This window comes from Pelodiscus sinensis, chromosome 3 (assembly GCF_052426305.1).
Source record: "Pelodiscus sinensis isolate ZL-2025 chromosome 3, ASM5242630v1, whole genome shotgun sequence".
Taxonomy (NCBI): Eukaryota; Metazoa; Chordata; order Testudines; family Trionychidae; genus Pelodiscus; species Pelodiscus sinensis.
In genome coordinates this window covers 45,017,600-45,033,472 of record NC_143054.1, presented here as the reverse complement: position 1 = coordinate 45,033,472, position 15,873 = coordinate 45,017,600, and the positions used below count along the sequence as shown (strand labels likewise).

Genomic DNA, 15,873 nt, shown 5'->3' with positions numbered 1-15,873 from the left:
CTAATGGGCAAAACTAAAATGAGTATTTAAAAGTGTAGACAGAAAGACCATACAAAGGAAGGTACTCTTCTCCACATACGCTGAATGCTTCTGAAAATATATCCATGCCCAAAGCTCGTTTCTTTTCAGAAAGAAATTTCATCTTCAGCACTGCTATATAGAGGAGAAAAGGGGACTGTCAGAGAAGTTCTACATTGCTACAGATTGCCAGTATATTTGTAACCCCAACTCTGAGAAGAGTCAAAATGTAATTGTAGCCCAGAAAGCATTTCAAGCTATGAATCACAAACCACATCACTAGTCAACATCACAAGTACCATTCTGATCATTAAAATTAAACAAGCCAAAGAACATGCTCCCAGAATTAGATTGAAAACCTTGATCCAGCCCCTTCTTTGACAGCAGCACTCAGAACGCAATTCCAGATCTGAGAAGCATAGTAAATAAAGGCGGTTAAATTAATATAACAACTTCCCAACAAAAGTCTTATTTCACTTGATCACAAAGGGCATGTTTACACATAGTTGCTAAACTTGAGCTATGCTAAGGGCTCATCTAGACTGCATTCTTCTCTCAAAAAAGGAATTCAAATGAAGCAGATCGAAAATTCAAATGAAGCGTGGATTTGCAAATCTCGCACTTCATTTGCATAATTGTGTCTATACAGGGGTCTTTCCAAACAACCTCCTTTTTCGAAAGAACCTGTACTCCTCATTTTTTCAGGAGTACGGGTTCTTTCAAAAAAGGAAGGAGTTTCGAAAGAACTCCAGCTAGACTACGGGTGTTTTTCCGAAAACCCTTTCTCGAAAAAGCGCTCTCTCGATTATGCAAATGAAGTGAGAGACTTGCAAATCCGTGCTTTATTTGAATTTTTGATCTGCTTCATTTGCAGAGAAGAATACAGTCTAAATAAGCCCTAATTGTGTAGCTTAAATCGAAATAGCTGATTTCGGCTTTTAGCACTGTCTACATAGCACTTATTTCAAAATAGAGCACACTTCCCCCAACTTCCCTTATTCCTTGTACAATGAGGGTTCCAGGAGTTGGAGTAAGCAGTCCTCCAGCTTGACATTATTTTGACATTATGTTGAAATAACTGTTTGTAGTATAGACATGGACTATATTATTTTGGAATAACATCAGTTATTCCGAAATAACGCTGCTGTGTAGACATAGCCAAAGTGTGGGATAGGCAGTAAGAAATGGAAAGTAACATAAGGATCTAGAACCAAGGTATAGTTTGAAAAGCTGATGAATCTGGGTAGAGAGATTAGTTTCTGTTCAGTTCCTATTGGAGAAGGAACCACAAAGACACCAGCATGTAACTGAATTAGCAACCCGAGCAGAGACACCCAATGACAGAAAAGACATGGAAAATTAGCTACCTTGTTACCTGCAGAAAAAGGTTCTTCCAGAACAATATAAAGGTACATCATAAAGCTGAGATGAGGGAGCTTACATTGCCCCTGACAATGATGTATCTGCTCAAGGGGGTAAATGGAGGGTTTGGTCACTAGAATTGTCACTCCAACACTTTTCACAAGTACTGTACTAAATTAACTCTGAAAAAATAAGTTCTGTTCACATAATCTCTCTGAGAATTCAGAAATATTGTACAAGTAAGCCTTTGGGGTCCTAATTAAATGTGAGCAGCAAAACCAGAACCAGCTGAAACTTTGCTATTTGCCTTCTGGGTAACCTACCAAGCAGATGAAGCTAAGGGCACATCAAGGGCATTTCCCCCATCACAGTAAGATCCCTTGTGAAGTTCCATTCCATTGTCAGAACACCAATAATCACCATTGTTATACAGGAACTGCTGCATAGGTAAGTGCAAGTAAGTACTTGTTTCTTGTCAGTGAAAAATACAGTGCATTTCATCTCCAGCACAGTTATGGAGAGGAGAAAGTAGGACTGCCAGAGAAATCCCACATTGCTTCAGTTTGGCAACATATTTGTAATCCCAATTATGAGAAGAATCAAAACATATTTGAAGAATCAAAACATCTACTGGTAACTTTTAGGAATGTGATCTTTTCTACTTGTTCAGGATTCCATTTTTTTCTTTTGGCACAGACCCTATTTCCATCTTTCAGATGGAACAACATCTTTCAGAACAACATTAGAGGATGATTAGCCATCCCACCCCTGTAAAAAAGAATTCTTTCATTTTCTTTTGTACAAAGTGTTCACTACAGTAGTTGAATGCATGCTTGCCTCTTCTGACATTTTACTTACAGTTAAACCCCAGTAACAACTGTCAGCACAAAATCCGCTTGCTTGTTTGGGCAGACAGGTGGACAAATCTTCCAGTGGTGTTATTTACTATGGGAAGTGACATTTTATTTACAGAAGTTTCATAAATTGACATTCTTCTGCTATGTTCTTATACCAAGTACTCAACAAAAACAGGACTATACATTAATTGACCTTCGGGAACATGGCTTAAAGTTGTGTCCCAGAACAAAACAAAAAAAATTACAACTATAGGCAGTGTTTAATTGCTGAAGTGGAAGAAATGATACTTTCCATACACAAATATTTTCTTTTCCAGTACACCATCAGGCAGATTATATTCCACCTACTATTGTACCATCTGCAGAACTGAAAGATGCACTGAAATTCTCATATGTTTTAATAGGTTTCAGGTGTAAGCGTATGGAAACACAGTGTGTTTATAATTATTTTCTCCCTGGGACCCTACTTTTAGGCAGGACAAATCTGCTGTAGAAATGGTGGCCAAAAAGTTAACTAATGTACAGCCTGTGACACTAGCAAATCAGCTAACCTGTGTACAACCATCCACAATTTAACAAGAGGCATTGCAACTGTATCAGTACAATTCACTTTTGTGTGATATCAAAGGGATGTACTAGACCAGCAATCACTAATCCCATTCATTTGTAGTAATAGAAAGGGTGTCAATAAATGTCTTTGTACCTGTATCTTGTTGGAAATTTACCAATGTAATCAAATTAGTTTTTAGGTGTTGAATCATTTTTAGGTCTTAACTGCCTTATATTATGAATGCAACTGTGTTCAGGTAACCTTGAGGTCAAAGATGTGAGGTACTGCAGGAAACCAATAATATTATCTACATCTTCAGTTTATCCATCCTTATTAATATGAACGACTGGCTGTTGGCTAATGAGTATAACTAGATTACCTATGCATTAAAATGAATGTTAACTTCAAAGTGGTGGGTCAGTGTGTGCTCAGAAAAAAAATCCTCAGTTACAGGCTGTGCTAAAAACACTTGGCCACCTGCTTCAGCTATAAAAGTGAAACCAGCTGCTGATTTTCCTTATTCCTCATGAGGACAAGGACTACAGGTGCCAATGGGGGTGCCCTCTGAAATCAAATTAGTGGGTCTTCAGTAGACCCACTAATTCCAACCCTGGAAGATTGTCTTTGGCAATATCAATCTTTCTGCATTGTGTAGACAAACCCTTAGAATACCCTAGAAAATGCAAGGAAAGTCTGACAGACTCTCAACCTAAACAGCATTTGAATTCTTACCACTTGAGTAGCAAGTACTGACCCTTGAAGTTACCATTATTATCACTTGTAGATGATTATTAAACTGTAGCTCAAAGTCAGCTATGTGCCACAGTCACCTTGAAAGCAATAGAGTAGGAATAACAACTTCAAGGCTGCCCTCTGCTTAGTCCAGTAGATTTGGGTATGATTTTAGAGAGACTTTTGCAAGTCAGAAGAATCATCCATTCCTGCTACAAATCTGCTATAAGGACTTAATATATTACAAATACTTGCAATCTTTTAGTCAACAACTCTCTTCTTTTCTTAATAAATCTTTAGTTAGTTTACTACGGATTGGCTTTCAGAGTGATATTTGGGTAAAATCTGCAGTACATATTAACTGAGGGGTATGGGTTTGATCCTTTAAGAACAGTAAAACCTCACCTACAGTGAACGGGGTTTTCAGTAACCACTCATCATATTAGGTCAATATGTCTGAATGGGAGGCTGGAATATGAAAGGCTGGAATGCTGTTGGGCTTCTTGTTAACCTATGTGCTCCTACCAAAGCTTTTTTGTAACTGACTTGGTGAACCTCATTATAAAATAAAGCACTAGTGCGGGGAGGTTTTCTCAGTGTGATTCCTTCCGGGCACCTGGTCACACAGCCCTCACTTTTCAATTTGGGTATCTGATATGAGATGGACACTGCATCTGCCATGGGATAAAAGAACATTTACTTCCATCTCTCACACATACCAAAAACCAGTTCATCCTAATGGCAAAACCTAGATGGTGACATCAGAATCATTTGCATCAACTGTTTGATATATCTCACTGGTGAATAGTCGATTCCTTTGGAAAGTGCTTCAGCTTTAACATTGTTGAAGTCATAGTTAAGGTTTTGTGTGTCAGTCCTAACTCGTTCTCTCTCTCATACATACCCTATTCCGCCTTTTCTGGTATCACTAGCACCTGGTAAGCCTCATGAGACTGTACAATTTGCTGCAGGAAGCAGGGGTTAGGGTGAAATAGCATGAGGGGAGAATTGACTAGAGGAGGGTTATTTAGAAGATTGAGCCCTGCTCTGCTTCTGACAGCCATGGTGCATGGTGAACAATGACAATTTCTCTAAAGTATCCCCAAGTATTGTTAATATGTAATATCTTGACCTGATTTTGTACACCACTTTAAGATACCACAATTATTAGAAAAATGCCCTGGATCATCTCTACTGGAAACCTTGTTGGATCACACTAACTACATATGGCTTTGTGTGCCCTTGTAGTGCTGATACCACAAACTGAGTGTTTATAAATCTGCTCCTTGGCTTTGCTTTTTGGGTTTAAGTATTAGATGATCACGTTTTAAATCAATGTGTAAGGTTCATTTTCCTGCAGCTAACCACCTAACTCACCAAAGTGAAACATCATAGAAACAAGCCTACAGTCCCTAATACAATGCAGAATAGCTCTTACTGGTTTGGATATGCTTTCACTGGCAATTTGTGTAATTCAGGGATCCTAACTGATTGTATCAAAATTGTTCTCCTGCCTCTAAATAGTAACTGCTTGGAAAAGAAAGTAAGAAGCTGACACATAACATGCTAAATGCTCTCACAGCGATCACTTCTTCACACACTAGTTTTGTACTTTAGTACTAATACTTTAAATTTAATAATCAGATTTGCATTTCAACACAATGTCTTGATAACAGTTTCAGGACTGTGGAATGCCTTTATTGTCCGTCCTTGTTAAAATTAATGATGAATGGCAATGCAGACAATGTCCAGTTCTGATGTTAAGGATGAGAAGTCCAAGAACTGTGGCACAGGTCAGCAAGGAGCCCAGTACAAGTCAATCACAGTTCAAGTCTTGGACTGTTACTCAATCCAGTCTAATGCTAATCTCTGAAGAATACATTGTGTCTTCTAGTTGTACAAGTGTTGAGGTAGATACAATGAACCTCCTTGCACTCTTGAAAAAGTATGCAAGAGCAATGCACGACTTTAATCCCTGCATTCCATGGGTGAGAGCTCTCCCATGGTACTCTATGGGATAAATACAACTCTGGATGTGTAGAGGGAGATGGAACCAAAGCCTGGATCTCCCCACTGCACATTAGCGAAGTAACACCAGCAGGGCACAGGTAGGCAGGCACACTGTAACATCCTAAGCAGTTTCCTGGCCCAGTGACGAGTCAGGGCTACTCAGCCCTTCACCCTAAAGCAATAGGGAATTTTGGTGCTCCTCCTAGATGAGTGTTTCTGCCCCTCTCAAGGTTTCAGAACAATCAATGTATTTCAGATCTCCCCCATTTATGCAATGGCAAAAATGCAGGAAGGGATCCTTCAAAATTTCCTTCAAGAGAGAGAAAAAACTTTTTACAAAAATCATGCAAGTCTGTAATCCGTGTAGTGCCCCCTCTCCACCCGGTTACCTTTAATGCCAATCTGCTTGCAAGTTTTGATGGCAAGTTTCTGGATCCCACCACCCACTCAGCAGGGTGTATCCTCTTTTTTTTTCCCTATGAATTTATTTGGTGGTGCCTCCACCCCCCTCACTCTTTCCTGGCAGGGTCACGAGGGCAGCTTGGGAGGAAAATTCTAATCACAGGGTAATCCCCACTTACTTGCCAGATAGTTGGAGACTTCCAAGAAATAACACAAACAATATATGCAACACAATTATATTAAACAGGAGACAAATATAACAGGGTAAAACACTATTTTTAGGTTCACTGGTGCCCATGCTGCTAATACCTTGCCCCAGTCACGTGACTTGATATAGCAAATGTAAGATTGGTGTCCTGTTGGTACGCGTTCTTTGTTGAGGCCCTTGATGACCTATGACCACAAATTTCTTCTCTGCAGTGGTTTAGCAGTGTGGCTGACTGGGTTCAGTGCAGTCCAAAGGACTCACAAGCAGGAGAAGATGGTAAATCCCTCCACAGGTTTAATATGCAGCAGGTTATAAAATCCCCGAACTCTTACTCCCTGGCTTGAGGACACAGTTCAGGGAATAGGGGGCCCTCAGACAAATTCCCTGACTGACTAACTAAAAGATGGTGCACTCACAAACTCCATGAATGATCCGCCGGTTCAGAGATGACTCTGGACTCCTCAGTCACTGCAGAGGGGCTGATCTCTGCCAGCAGGGATCCTGTTCAGGCAGTAATCAGGCTGCTTTGGTCCCAGGATTTCCCCTCACCACAAAGGGGTGCAAGACTCAAGATGCAGATTACACAACTGTACTAAAATCCAAACTGTAGTCTCCTAGCCCAGCATCCAGACACACACAGAGCAGGCAGCAGCCCTGAACTAGAAGACAGAGCAGAGCTGACCGTGTGGGGACTGGTCTCACCTAGGGAGCTGGAGGGCTAACTCAGCCTGGCTGGGGGGGGGGGGGGGATTTCTCAGCAAATTCTAAAAACTGGGAATCATCAGTGGAGAAGGAAGAACCCAGCTGAGAGATCTTGCTTTCAGATTCCTGAAGGCCAGTTCTCAGGGGGAACCCTGCATGCAGGCCTGGGGCTTACCAACTCCCCACACACCCAGTCCTGCCCTTACCCTGGCTGGCTCCAGACTGACTTAAAAAAATGGCTTCTCCCCTTTCCTGATCTCCCTGGGAGGGGCATCTTACGACCTACTGGTTGCCGGGCAGACTCTAAGTTTGCCTTGGCTCCCTCTCCCTACCAGGGACAGTGTACCTCTCCCTGAGCTGCCAGGAGACAGAGCCCCAGGAATCTAGGTAATCTCCTTGGGGGGGGGGGGTTACATGTGTAAACATGCAGCTTGTATATGGATGTTTCATATAAAGACTAGCCAATTAGCCCGTCATAAGACGGGATTTCCAGGTCTCTCCTCCATGTCGGTCTTCTCTCCTGAGCCTCTGGTCTCTCACTCCGTGTCTCTTTCTCTCTCTCTCCTCCTTCTACTGCCTCCCGCCTCTCTCTCGGCTCTCCTCCGCCTCCTGCCTATCTCTCCATCTCTCTCTTTCTCTTCTCCCCCTCCTGCCTCTCATTCTCTCTCCACTCTTCTCTGTCTCCCTCGGGGATGCACGCTCGTCCAGGCCCCGCCCACTGGCCATGTACGTCACCGCCCTGTCCCCCTTCGCCTCCCACCATGGTGCTCGGCTGACTTCTGCGCTGCTCAGCCAGGCTTTTGCAGGGGAGCAAGCAGAGCAAGCGGCCATTTGGGCTCCCCCGCGGTGGCCCAGCTGGGCGGCGCAGAAGTCAGCTGAGCGCCATGGCAGGAGGCGAAGGAGGATGTGAAGGGGGGTGGGGCAGTAACATACACAGCCAGGCCCTGCCCCCTGGCCGTGTACGTCACTGCCCCGCCCCCTTCCCCTCCTGCCATGGCGCTCAGCTGACTTCTGCGCTGCTCAGCCAGGCCACCACGGGGGAGCAAGCAGCACAAGTGACCGTTTGGGCCCCATGCTCCCCATGCAGCATGGAGGTGCTGCATGGGGACCACGGTGCACAAACGGCCACTTGCACTGCTTGCTCCCCCATGGCGGCCCAGCTGAGCAGCGCAGAAGTCAGCCGAGCGCCAAGGTGGGAGGCGAAGAATGTGACTCAGGCAACAGTGCTGCCCAGAGGGAACAGCCAGGGAGGCGAAGCGCTGCCCAGAGGGAACAGCCAGCATTTCAGGCAACAGCGCCACCCAGAGGGAACAGCCAGGGAGGCGAAGCGCCGCCCAGAGGGAACAGCCAGCATTTTGGCATTACAGACTCACAGACACGGGGCTACTATATATATGATGAGGCAATGATTATCTAATTACTGCTAAAGCATCTGCACCTGGAGAACCAACCAAGAGCTCATTGCCTGTAAACAGCAATCAATTCTGGAGTGTGAGATTCCTGTTGGGCTAAATACAGAGGAAGAATGAAGCAGCAAACTACATCAGCAGGAGCAGACATTCATGGTACAAGGGTAGAAGATGACTGGACAGTGGGAATCCATCTTGCATCCCTTTAGAAAAAAATAAGTTGTAAAATAGCAAAGAGCAACAACCCCATTCTGGCACCAACACAGACTGTATTCGTATGCACAGACAGGGACAACACTCCTTTTTCATACATTGTTAGGAGAAAAACATCTTGCAACACAAAACCATAGGCTTTGGCCATGGTTTGTTTTCCTTTAAGAAGGTTATGGACATTTTTTCTACAGAGCATGTGCAGGTGAATAAGTGACTTTTATCACACAAAACACTCCCAGTTCCTTATTGCTCAGGATCACAGTAAATGATTTGGGGGAGGGGGACGGTTAAGATCATCTTATTTGGCAAGATTCCATATAATTTTTGCTCTATATGCCAACTTGACAGTGGGCAACAGGTGAAGTAATAGACTCATAGAATCCTAAGTAATAATAATGCAAACTTTTCAGCTAAAGAATCCTTGTTTGCATCAGTATGACTATTAAATCTTCCTCAGTAATCAGCACATGATAAACATCTTGTATTAGGAAACAATTAAAAGCAATACCGTCAATTTAAAATCCAGAGACAAATGGTCCTTTTGAATTTATCCATGCAATCAAAGCTAAATAAATCTACACAGGATGGCATATCACAAATTGCACAAAACAATATTGACACACAAATCCCTACAAAGAAAGACGAGTAAAAAAAAAAACCCAGATGCAAAATGTAAGAAGAGTCAAAAAATGCTACTTCTGATTAAATGAAAATGTAGATGGACATACCTCAAAGTGAATTGATCATCAGAGCCTAATATGGTTCTCTGTCATTCATATTGCATCTGTGCTCATTTGTAAATATATAATTTATTAAGATTATTTTATTATCGGTTGATCTAACTGTCAAAGTAAAATTAAGATAGAGTCTAAATTACTGAATAACAATTAATCAAGACACAGATGCCCAAGGGAACAGTGTATAAATTATTACAATCCCTGAGAAATAATCAAATTGGTAGTGATGGCAAAACAAGAGTTTAATAATGTCTCTGATTTGAACTACAGTAACACAGGAGATAAAATAATTATCATACTATCAGTCAATGAGGGAAGAATGCAAGGCCTTATTTTTAGAAAAATTATAGAAAATAGTTATTTAATCATTTGATCATGAACTGTATTGGACTTCAAATATAGCCCCACAGGCGCTTGCTAACTTCTGGACTGAGCTGCTATAGGGTTTGTTATGGACAAGCAGTATGCTGGCCAAGTGATGAGCCAGGCTATTCAACCCTTCAGGGTATGTATACAGTGTATCTGGGAATGAACCTGCCAGTCTGGTCCATGGATCTGAGGGTATGTCTACACATCAAAGTTAATTCGGAATAACAGCCATTATTCCAAATTAACTTCCATAGCATCTAAACAAGCAAACTGCTATTTCAAATTAAATTCAAAATAGCGGGGTGCTTAATTCGAGTTAGTTAAACCTCATTCTATGAGGAATAATGCCTAACTCAGATTAGCTAATTTGGAATAAGAGCTGTGTAGATGCTTATTCTGAAATAAGGGGCCTCCGGCCTTCCCAGTTTCCCCTGGTAGCCACTCTGGGCCAAAACAAGAAAACTCTTCTCCCTTCCCCCAGCCCCAGAGCCCTTAAAGGGGTAGACTCTGGTCACAGTGCCTGTGCCAGCTCCAAGCCTGCCGGCCCAGAGCCAGCATTCACTGCCCTGACCCAGTGGCCTCAAAACATGAGCCAGTAAGCCACTGGCAGCCGGCACTCCACCACTCCCCAGGAGCAGCCTGCCAGTTCCCAGGAGTCTGCCAGGGCCTGGAGAAGGTGGGCACCTTCCTGGACCAGGGTGGAGATCAGGGTGGACCATACTCAGGTTTGGGGGGATGTCCCCAACGTCCATGATCTCCGCACTAGACAGAGGAACGCAGGAAAGCTGTGGAAGGAAAGCTGCCAGCCTGGCCAACAAAGACCACATGTGAACCCAGGAGCAGGCTTGCATAAAAATCAAGTTTGTCCAGCAACACCCCCAACCTTAAGCTTCTCCTCCCCCTTTCTCCTCTTGCCTCAACCTTCCAGCTCCCTCCTCCCAGTTTTTCCCCTCCTCTCTCCCACCCTCATTCCCATTCCAGTTTTGGACAATAAAGAGAGTTTGTTTTTGACAAGAAATGTGTTTTTATTTGACATCAGGAAGGGGAGTTAGGGAGGAGTAAGTGGAAGGAGGGAGGAATTAGGCACAAGCCCCCAGTGGGGCACACCAGGGAGACTCTTAGTGCTCCTCAGGGTGGAAGCTCTCCCACAGGGCCTCCTGAATACTGATGGACCTCCGGGATGGCAGCCTGCAGAAAGTGCAGCCAGGCTCGCAGCAACACGTCAACGAGAAGCACCAGAGTGCCCAGGAGCAACTCTGGCTCCATGTTGCAGAGTGCTGTGGTGTCCCAAGTGAGGGCAACCAGAGCATACAGAGACACAAATGCTTTGCTGTCCCTCATCAAGGCAGGCAAGCAAGCAGGGACACATGAGAACCAGCTGCCTGGGGGATGGAGGGGTTGTCCCTTTAAGCACAGGCGTCAGATAGCCTCAGGCAGCAGCTACACACAGACACTCCTGACCTGATGCCCTGCCTGACCTGAAATCCGATTCTGTGTCCAGTCAGTGTGGATGCAGTATTTCGAATTAGCAAAATGCTAATTCGAACTGCATTTTGTGTGTAGACGCGTTAATTCGAATTAACTTAGTTTGGAAAAAAGAAGATTAAGGGAGGGACATGATAGCGGTTTTCAAATATCTAAAAGGGTGTCACAAGGGAGGAAGGAGAAAATTTGTTCCTCTTGGTTTCTGAGGACAGGACAAGGAGTAATGGGCTTAAAGTGCAGCAGGGGAGGTTTTAGATTGGACATTAGGAAAAAATTCCTAACTGTCAGGGTGGTCAAATATTGGAATAAAATTGCCAAGGAGAGGTGGTGGAATCTCCCTCTCTGGAGATATTTAAAGAACAGGTTAGATAGACATCTGTCAGGGATGGTGTAGACGGAGCTTGATCCTGCCTTGAGGGCGGGGGGCTGGACTTCACTAGCCATTCCTTCTTCAGATGATCTTAGGCTTGCAGAGCCAGCCACTTTTATGTCTGCATCTTACTGTTCAAACATTCTAACACTTCCTGCTTATTAATCTGGATTTTCAAGCGCCCCTGTAAAGTGTCCTCTCAAAAGATCCAGCATCTCTTCAGTTGTTGCTGCAGTTCTCCAATTCCCACTAAAAAACAAGATTTGTGTCAATGACATCTTATGTCCTTATGGGTATGTCTACACTACCCTCCTAGTTCGAACTAGCGGGGTAATGTAGGCATACCGCACTTGCAAATGAAGCCCGGGATTTAAATTTCCCGGGCTTCAATTGCATAAGCGGGGAGCCGCCATTTTTAAAACCCCGCTAGTTCGAACCCCGTGCAGCGCGGCTACACGGGGCTCGAACTAGGTAGTTCGGACTAGGCTTCCTATTCTGAACTACTGGTACACTTCGCGCTGCATGGGGTTCGAACCAGCGGGGTTTTAAAAATGGTGGCTCCCCGCTTATGCAAATGGCGGCTCCCCGCTTATGCAAATGAAGCCCGAGAAATTCAAATCCCGGGCTTCATTTGCAAGTGCGGTATGCCTACATTACCCCGCTAGTTCGAACTAGCGGGGTAGTGTAGACATACCCTTAGAAATGGTCCAAGAGACACTCATGCTAAAGTGAGGGAAAAACATTTAAATGATGGAAATCTGCTAACCACTGGTAGCTACAATACAGGCTGAAAATAGGACTTTATTTTAATTCTTAATGCAGGAACATCTTAGTGGTTTCTTTTAAATAAAAATGTTGAAGTTTCTCCACCTGTGGTCTAGGGACCATTAATGGGTACCACATGTGGGGGGATGTGGCTATTGGGAAATGTACTGAATCCATAAAAGGGTTTATTTTAAAAAGTGGTTACTGCAGAATGTAAATGTCAATTATCCATTAGAATGGTAGTTATTTTAATTTGCTAGGGTATCTGAACTGCCAGTGAGAAATTATACAACTAAAAAATGGAAACCATGGGAAAAATTAAAATGAGAGTCAATACGGAAATTTTCTCCCTTGTCACACTACATCTAATACATGTGTTACAGGACAAACACCTTTCAGATTCTTATTTCACATAACTGGCACAATTTTTTCAGCCAGCCCATACAGTCTTGTTTGGTTGACTTCCTCCCTTTTCCATTCTCATTATAGTAGCCATGTCTTGTTCCTGCCAGTCCTCTTGTCTCTTCTTCCCCCACTAACCTCCCGAGAAGTTCTGCCTTCATTGAGGTATGTTCAGATTGTTCAGTCTTTTTCTACCATTATGACTTGAATAATTCCTCCCATTTGACTCTGATCAATGGATATTTTAATACTTTTATTAACCCCTTCATTACACTGTTGAATTCAAGTAGCTCACAAACACACCATATCGTTTCTTTATTTGCCTCATATTTTTAATCACTTCCTCCTAACTGGTAGCAAGTTAGTCCAAGATGACTTCTCTTGTGGCTGCATTTTTTACTTCTTGGGTTATAAAACTCTTTCCTGTGTAACTCAGCATCTCACTGATGATGCAAGTTTGGTTGTGAGTGAACCCAAAAGATATCTGGGCATTTTAATCCCTCCGCGAGTCCAGTACCCTGTAGTTTCAAGAACTTTAAGCACAGTCCCTACATGTAGCCTTAATTCTCCACTAGTTGTGTGGCATGATTTATTTGTCCTAGAAATGAAGCCTTGGACATAACTGCTGGAGTGTTTTTTTTTAAATCTCTGCTTACGTTAGATTCCAAAGAGTTATATATGTTATTTCCCAAATTATTCCATTATTTTACCCGAGAGCTACTTTTAGCTTCTAAGGATACTGGCTTCTGATAAATCCCTTCACATTTTCTCTCTTCAGTCACTCCCAGCTTCCCCAAACACCCTAGCTTCTTCTCCTTATTCCAAAGCCATCTTCCATCTCCCCCAGTCACTCTTCTCTGTATTTAAATCTGTTTCTTATACACAAGCTCCTCTTCCCCCATCCTTCCTTCCCCCCTCATCCTCTTTCTGCCTTTGCTTTTCAACAATTCTCAATGTTGCCATGCTCCAGATTCCTGCCTGTTCTTTCTTCTGCTCCCTCCACACTCTGGCCCTGCACCATTCCTCCCTCCCTCTACCTCAAATATATCCCAGTTGTTTCACTTCGAAATTCTCAGTTACTCCTCCATCCCCATTTTCCCCTATCTTGACTCTTAACATTCCCATGACTTTCTGCCCTAAGGTTTCACTTTAACTTTCACTCATGATATTGCTTTTCTCCATCCCCTGCCTCATGTCTTCCTTGCCTCCATCACCCACTTGGACATTCTTTCTCTTAGTCTACCTGGTAAAGAACCTCCAACCTTCCCCTTTGCTCTGCTTCACTTTCAAATCCCTCCATCTTCCTATTCCTTCCTCCTCTTTTCTCTGCCTTCCTTACTCACCAGTTCACCTCCCTCAAATTCCCCAGGTTCCCTCCTCCATGTCCCCCCAAACAAAGTCCCCCGCACTTTTTCCCAATAGATTATTCTGAGCAACCCTGCATGAAGCAGCAGCCAGTGTTCTTAGTTTCCTGCTGCACTACCTCCCTTCCTCCTCCTCCTTCACAGATGAATGAAATTTGGGTGAGAGTAGGAAAAGAGAGAGAGAGAGAGAGAGAGAGAGATTGAGATTTTTGTCTGCTTTCTCCCCCTGGCTGAAAGCTGGGAGTGCTTCATTCTACATAGTTATATCCTTGAACCCTAGCATTCACCCTAGCATAGAAATCTATTCAAACAGCTGATATAAGAACAAGTTCTTGATTTAATCTGCTTTCCACATTTGTCAGTGCCTGGAGTGCTCCTGTCAGGTGAGTATAAATAGCCATTGCATTGAAATGTCTAAGTTAAACTCTGCTAACTTGTTTGAGAATTTCTGAATGAAAAGCAGCATTATGACCAGACACAAAAGTGCTGTCAAGAGCAGCTGTCAGCACCACATGAAGGAAAACATATGTCTGCAAAGATCTGAATGGGGCTGGAGAATTTCAGCACTACTGCCAGCTGGACAGAGATTAGAGAACAAACATTTCATTGACACAACCTTCCTAGTTTGGATGAGCTTGTTTCTTGGGGATTCTAATTACAACCATGACTAATTGTTAGTTAGTAAACAGCTAGAAAGCCGACTGTCTTAATGTAGCTCTCTAAATGAAAACAGTGATAAGAGCTGCTTTTAACACTCTCAAAACATGATGCTCCCAGCCTCTTAAATACCAAGCATGACAAATGACATGAAGAGTTAGCCATTTTAATTTCAAAATAAACTGCCAGATACAAACACATTCATGTCCCCTGTTTGTCTAAATCTAACTTTCACTCTCGGATACAAGAAACAATGTTCCCAGATGCCACTGTTAACTCACCTACCTTTTATTCATAGTATAGGCTGCCTGAAAATCCGTGCAAACAGGTTATATTACAACTCTTCAGAGGAGAAATGCAGAGTGCTACTCACCTAGGATGTTTCCAATGAGAGCCACAATGAAAACAACAATATATCCTGCAATCAGGACCCATTCATATTCTTTTGGATGCAAATATTCTCTCCAAAGGTATCGCAGAAATTCCTCATCATCATAGTCAGCAGAGGGGATTGACAAAGGCTCCCGAGTATCATTCCATTCTGGAGCAGATGACCAGTTCCCACAAGAAGGGGACTCATTATCCAGTTTTGTCTCAGACATCACTGGTTTTAGCCTGGGTCTGGGATCAAACCTGGTCAGTACTTCTAGCTTCTCTGAAGTCCATCCATTTACACTTGTGCTGTGGAATGGCAAGCCCAGTGTGAGGAGAAATGGAGAAAAGGAAATGAAAAGTTACAGAGCCAATGATGAGGGAACCTTTGACAACTTCTCCCACTACCTTGGCAGCACTTCTCAGCAAAGCTGCACACACAGCAGCTCTGGGAGAGGGAATGAGGACTCGGCATCAGAGTCTGCTGTGACAGAGGAGCCGGCACAGCACATGCTTACAAATGCATAATTCTGGCACAGACTCTGCAATACACAGCAAATCCTTAGAGGGAGAAGGAGGAGTGGGCACTTTGCTTCCAAATGTGAGAGTACAGGCAGTCCCCGGGTTACGTACAAGATAGGGACTGTAGGTTTGTTCTTAAGTTGAATTTGTATGTAAGTCGGAACTGGCATCCAGATTCAGCTGCTGCTGAAACTGACCAGCGGCTGACTACAGGAAGCCCGAGGCAGAGTTGCTCTGCCCTGGGCTTCCTGGAATCAGCCACTGATCAGTTTCAACAGAGGATGAATTTGGACGCCTGAGACAGAGCAGTTGGGGCGCTGCCGGGTAGGTCCCCGCAGCGCCGCACCTCAGCGCTGCAGGGACCAAC

The 15,873-nt window shown here is 43.6% G+C and overlaps 1 protein-coding gene across 1 annotated transcript in view; it reads right to left on the bottom strand.

Moving 5' to 3' along the window:
* The window catches only part of HCRTR2 (hypocretin receptor 2), a 61,021-nt gene extending 45,485 nt beyond the window's left edge, over positions 1–15,536 (bottom strand). Inside the window, exon 1 of the mRNA XM_006110969.5 lies at positions 14,986–15,536. Coding sequence (XP_006111031.2) covers positions 14,986–15,214 — 229 coding nt within the window. The 5' untranslated portion in view covers positions 15,215–15,536. The remainder of the gene's footprint in view (positions 1–14,985) is intronic.
* Positions 15,537–15,873: the final 337 nt, after the last annotated feature.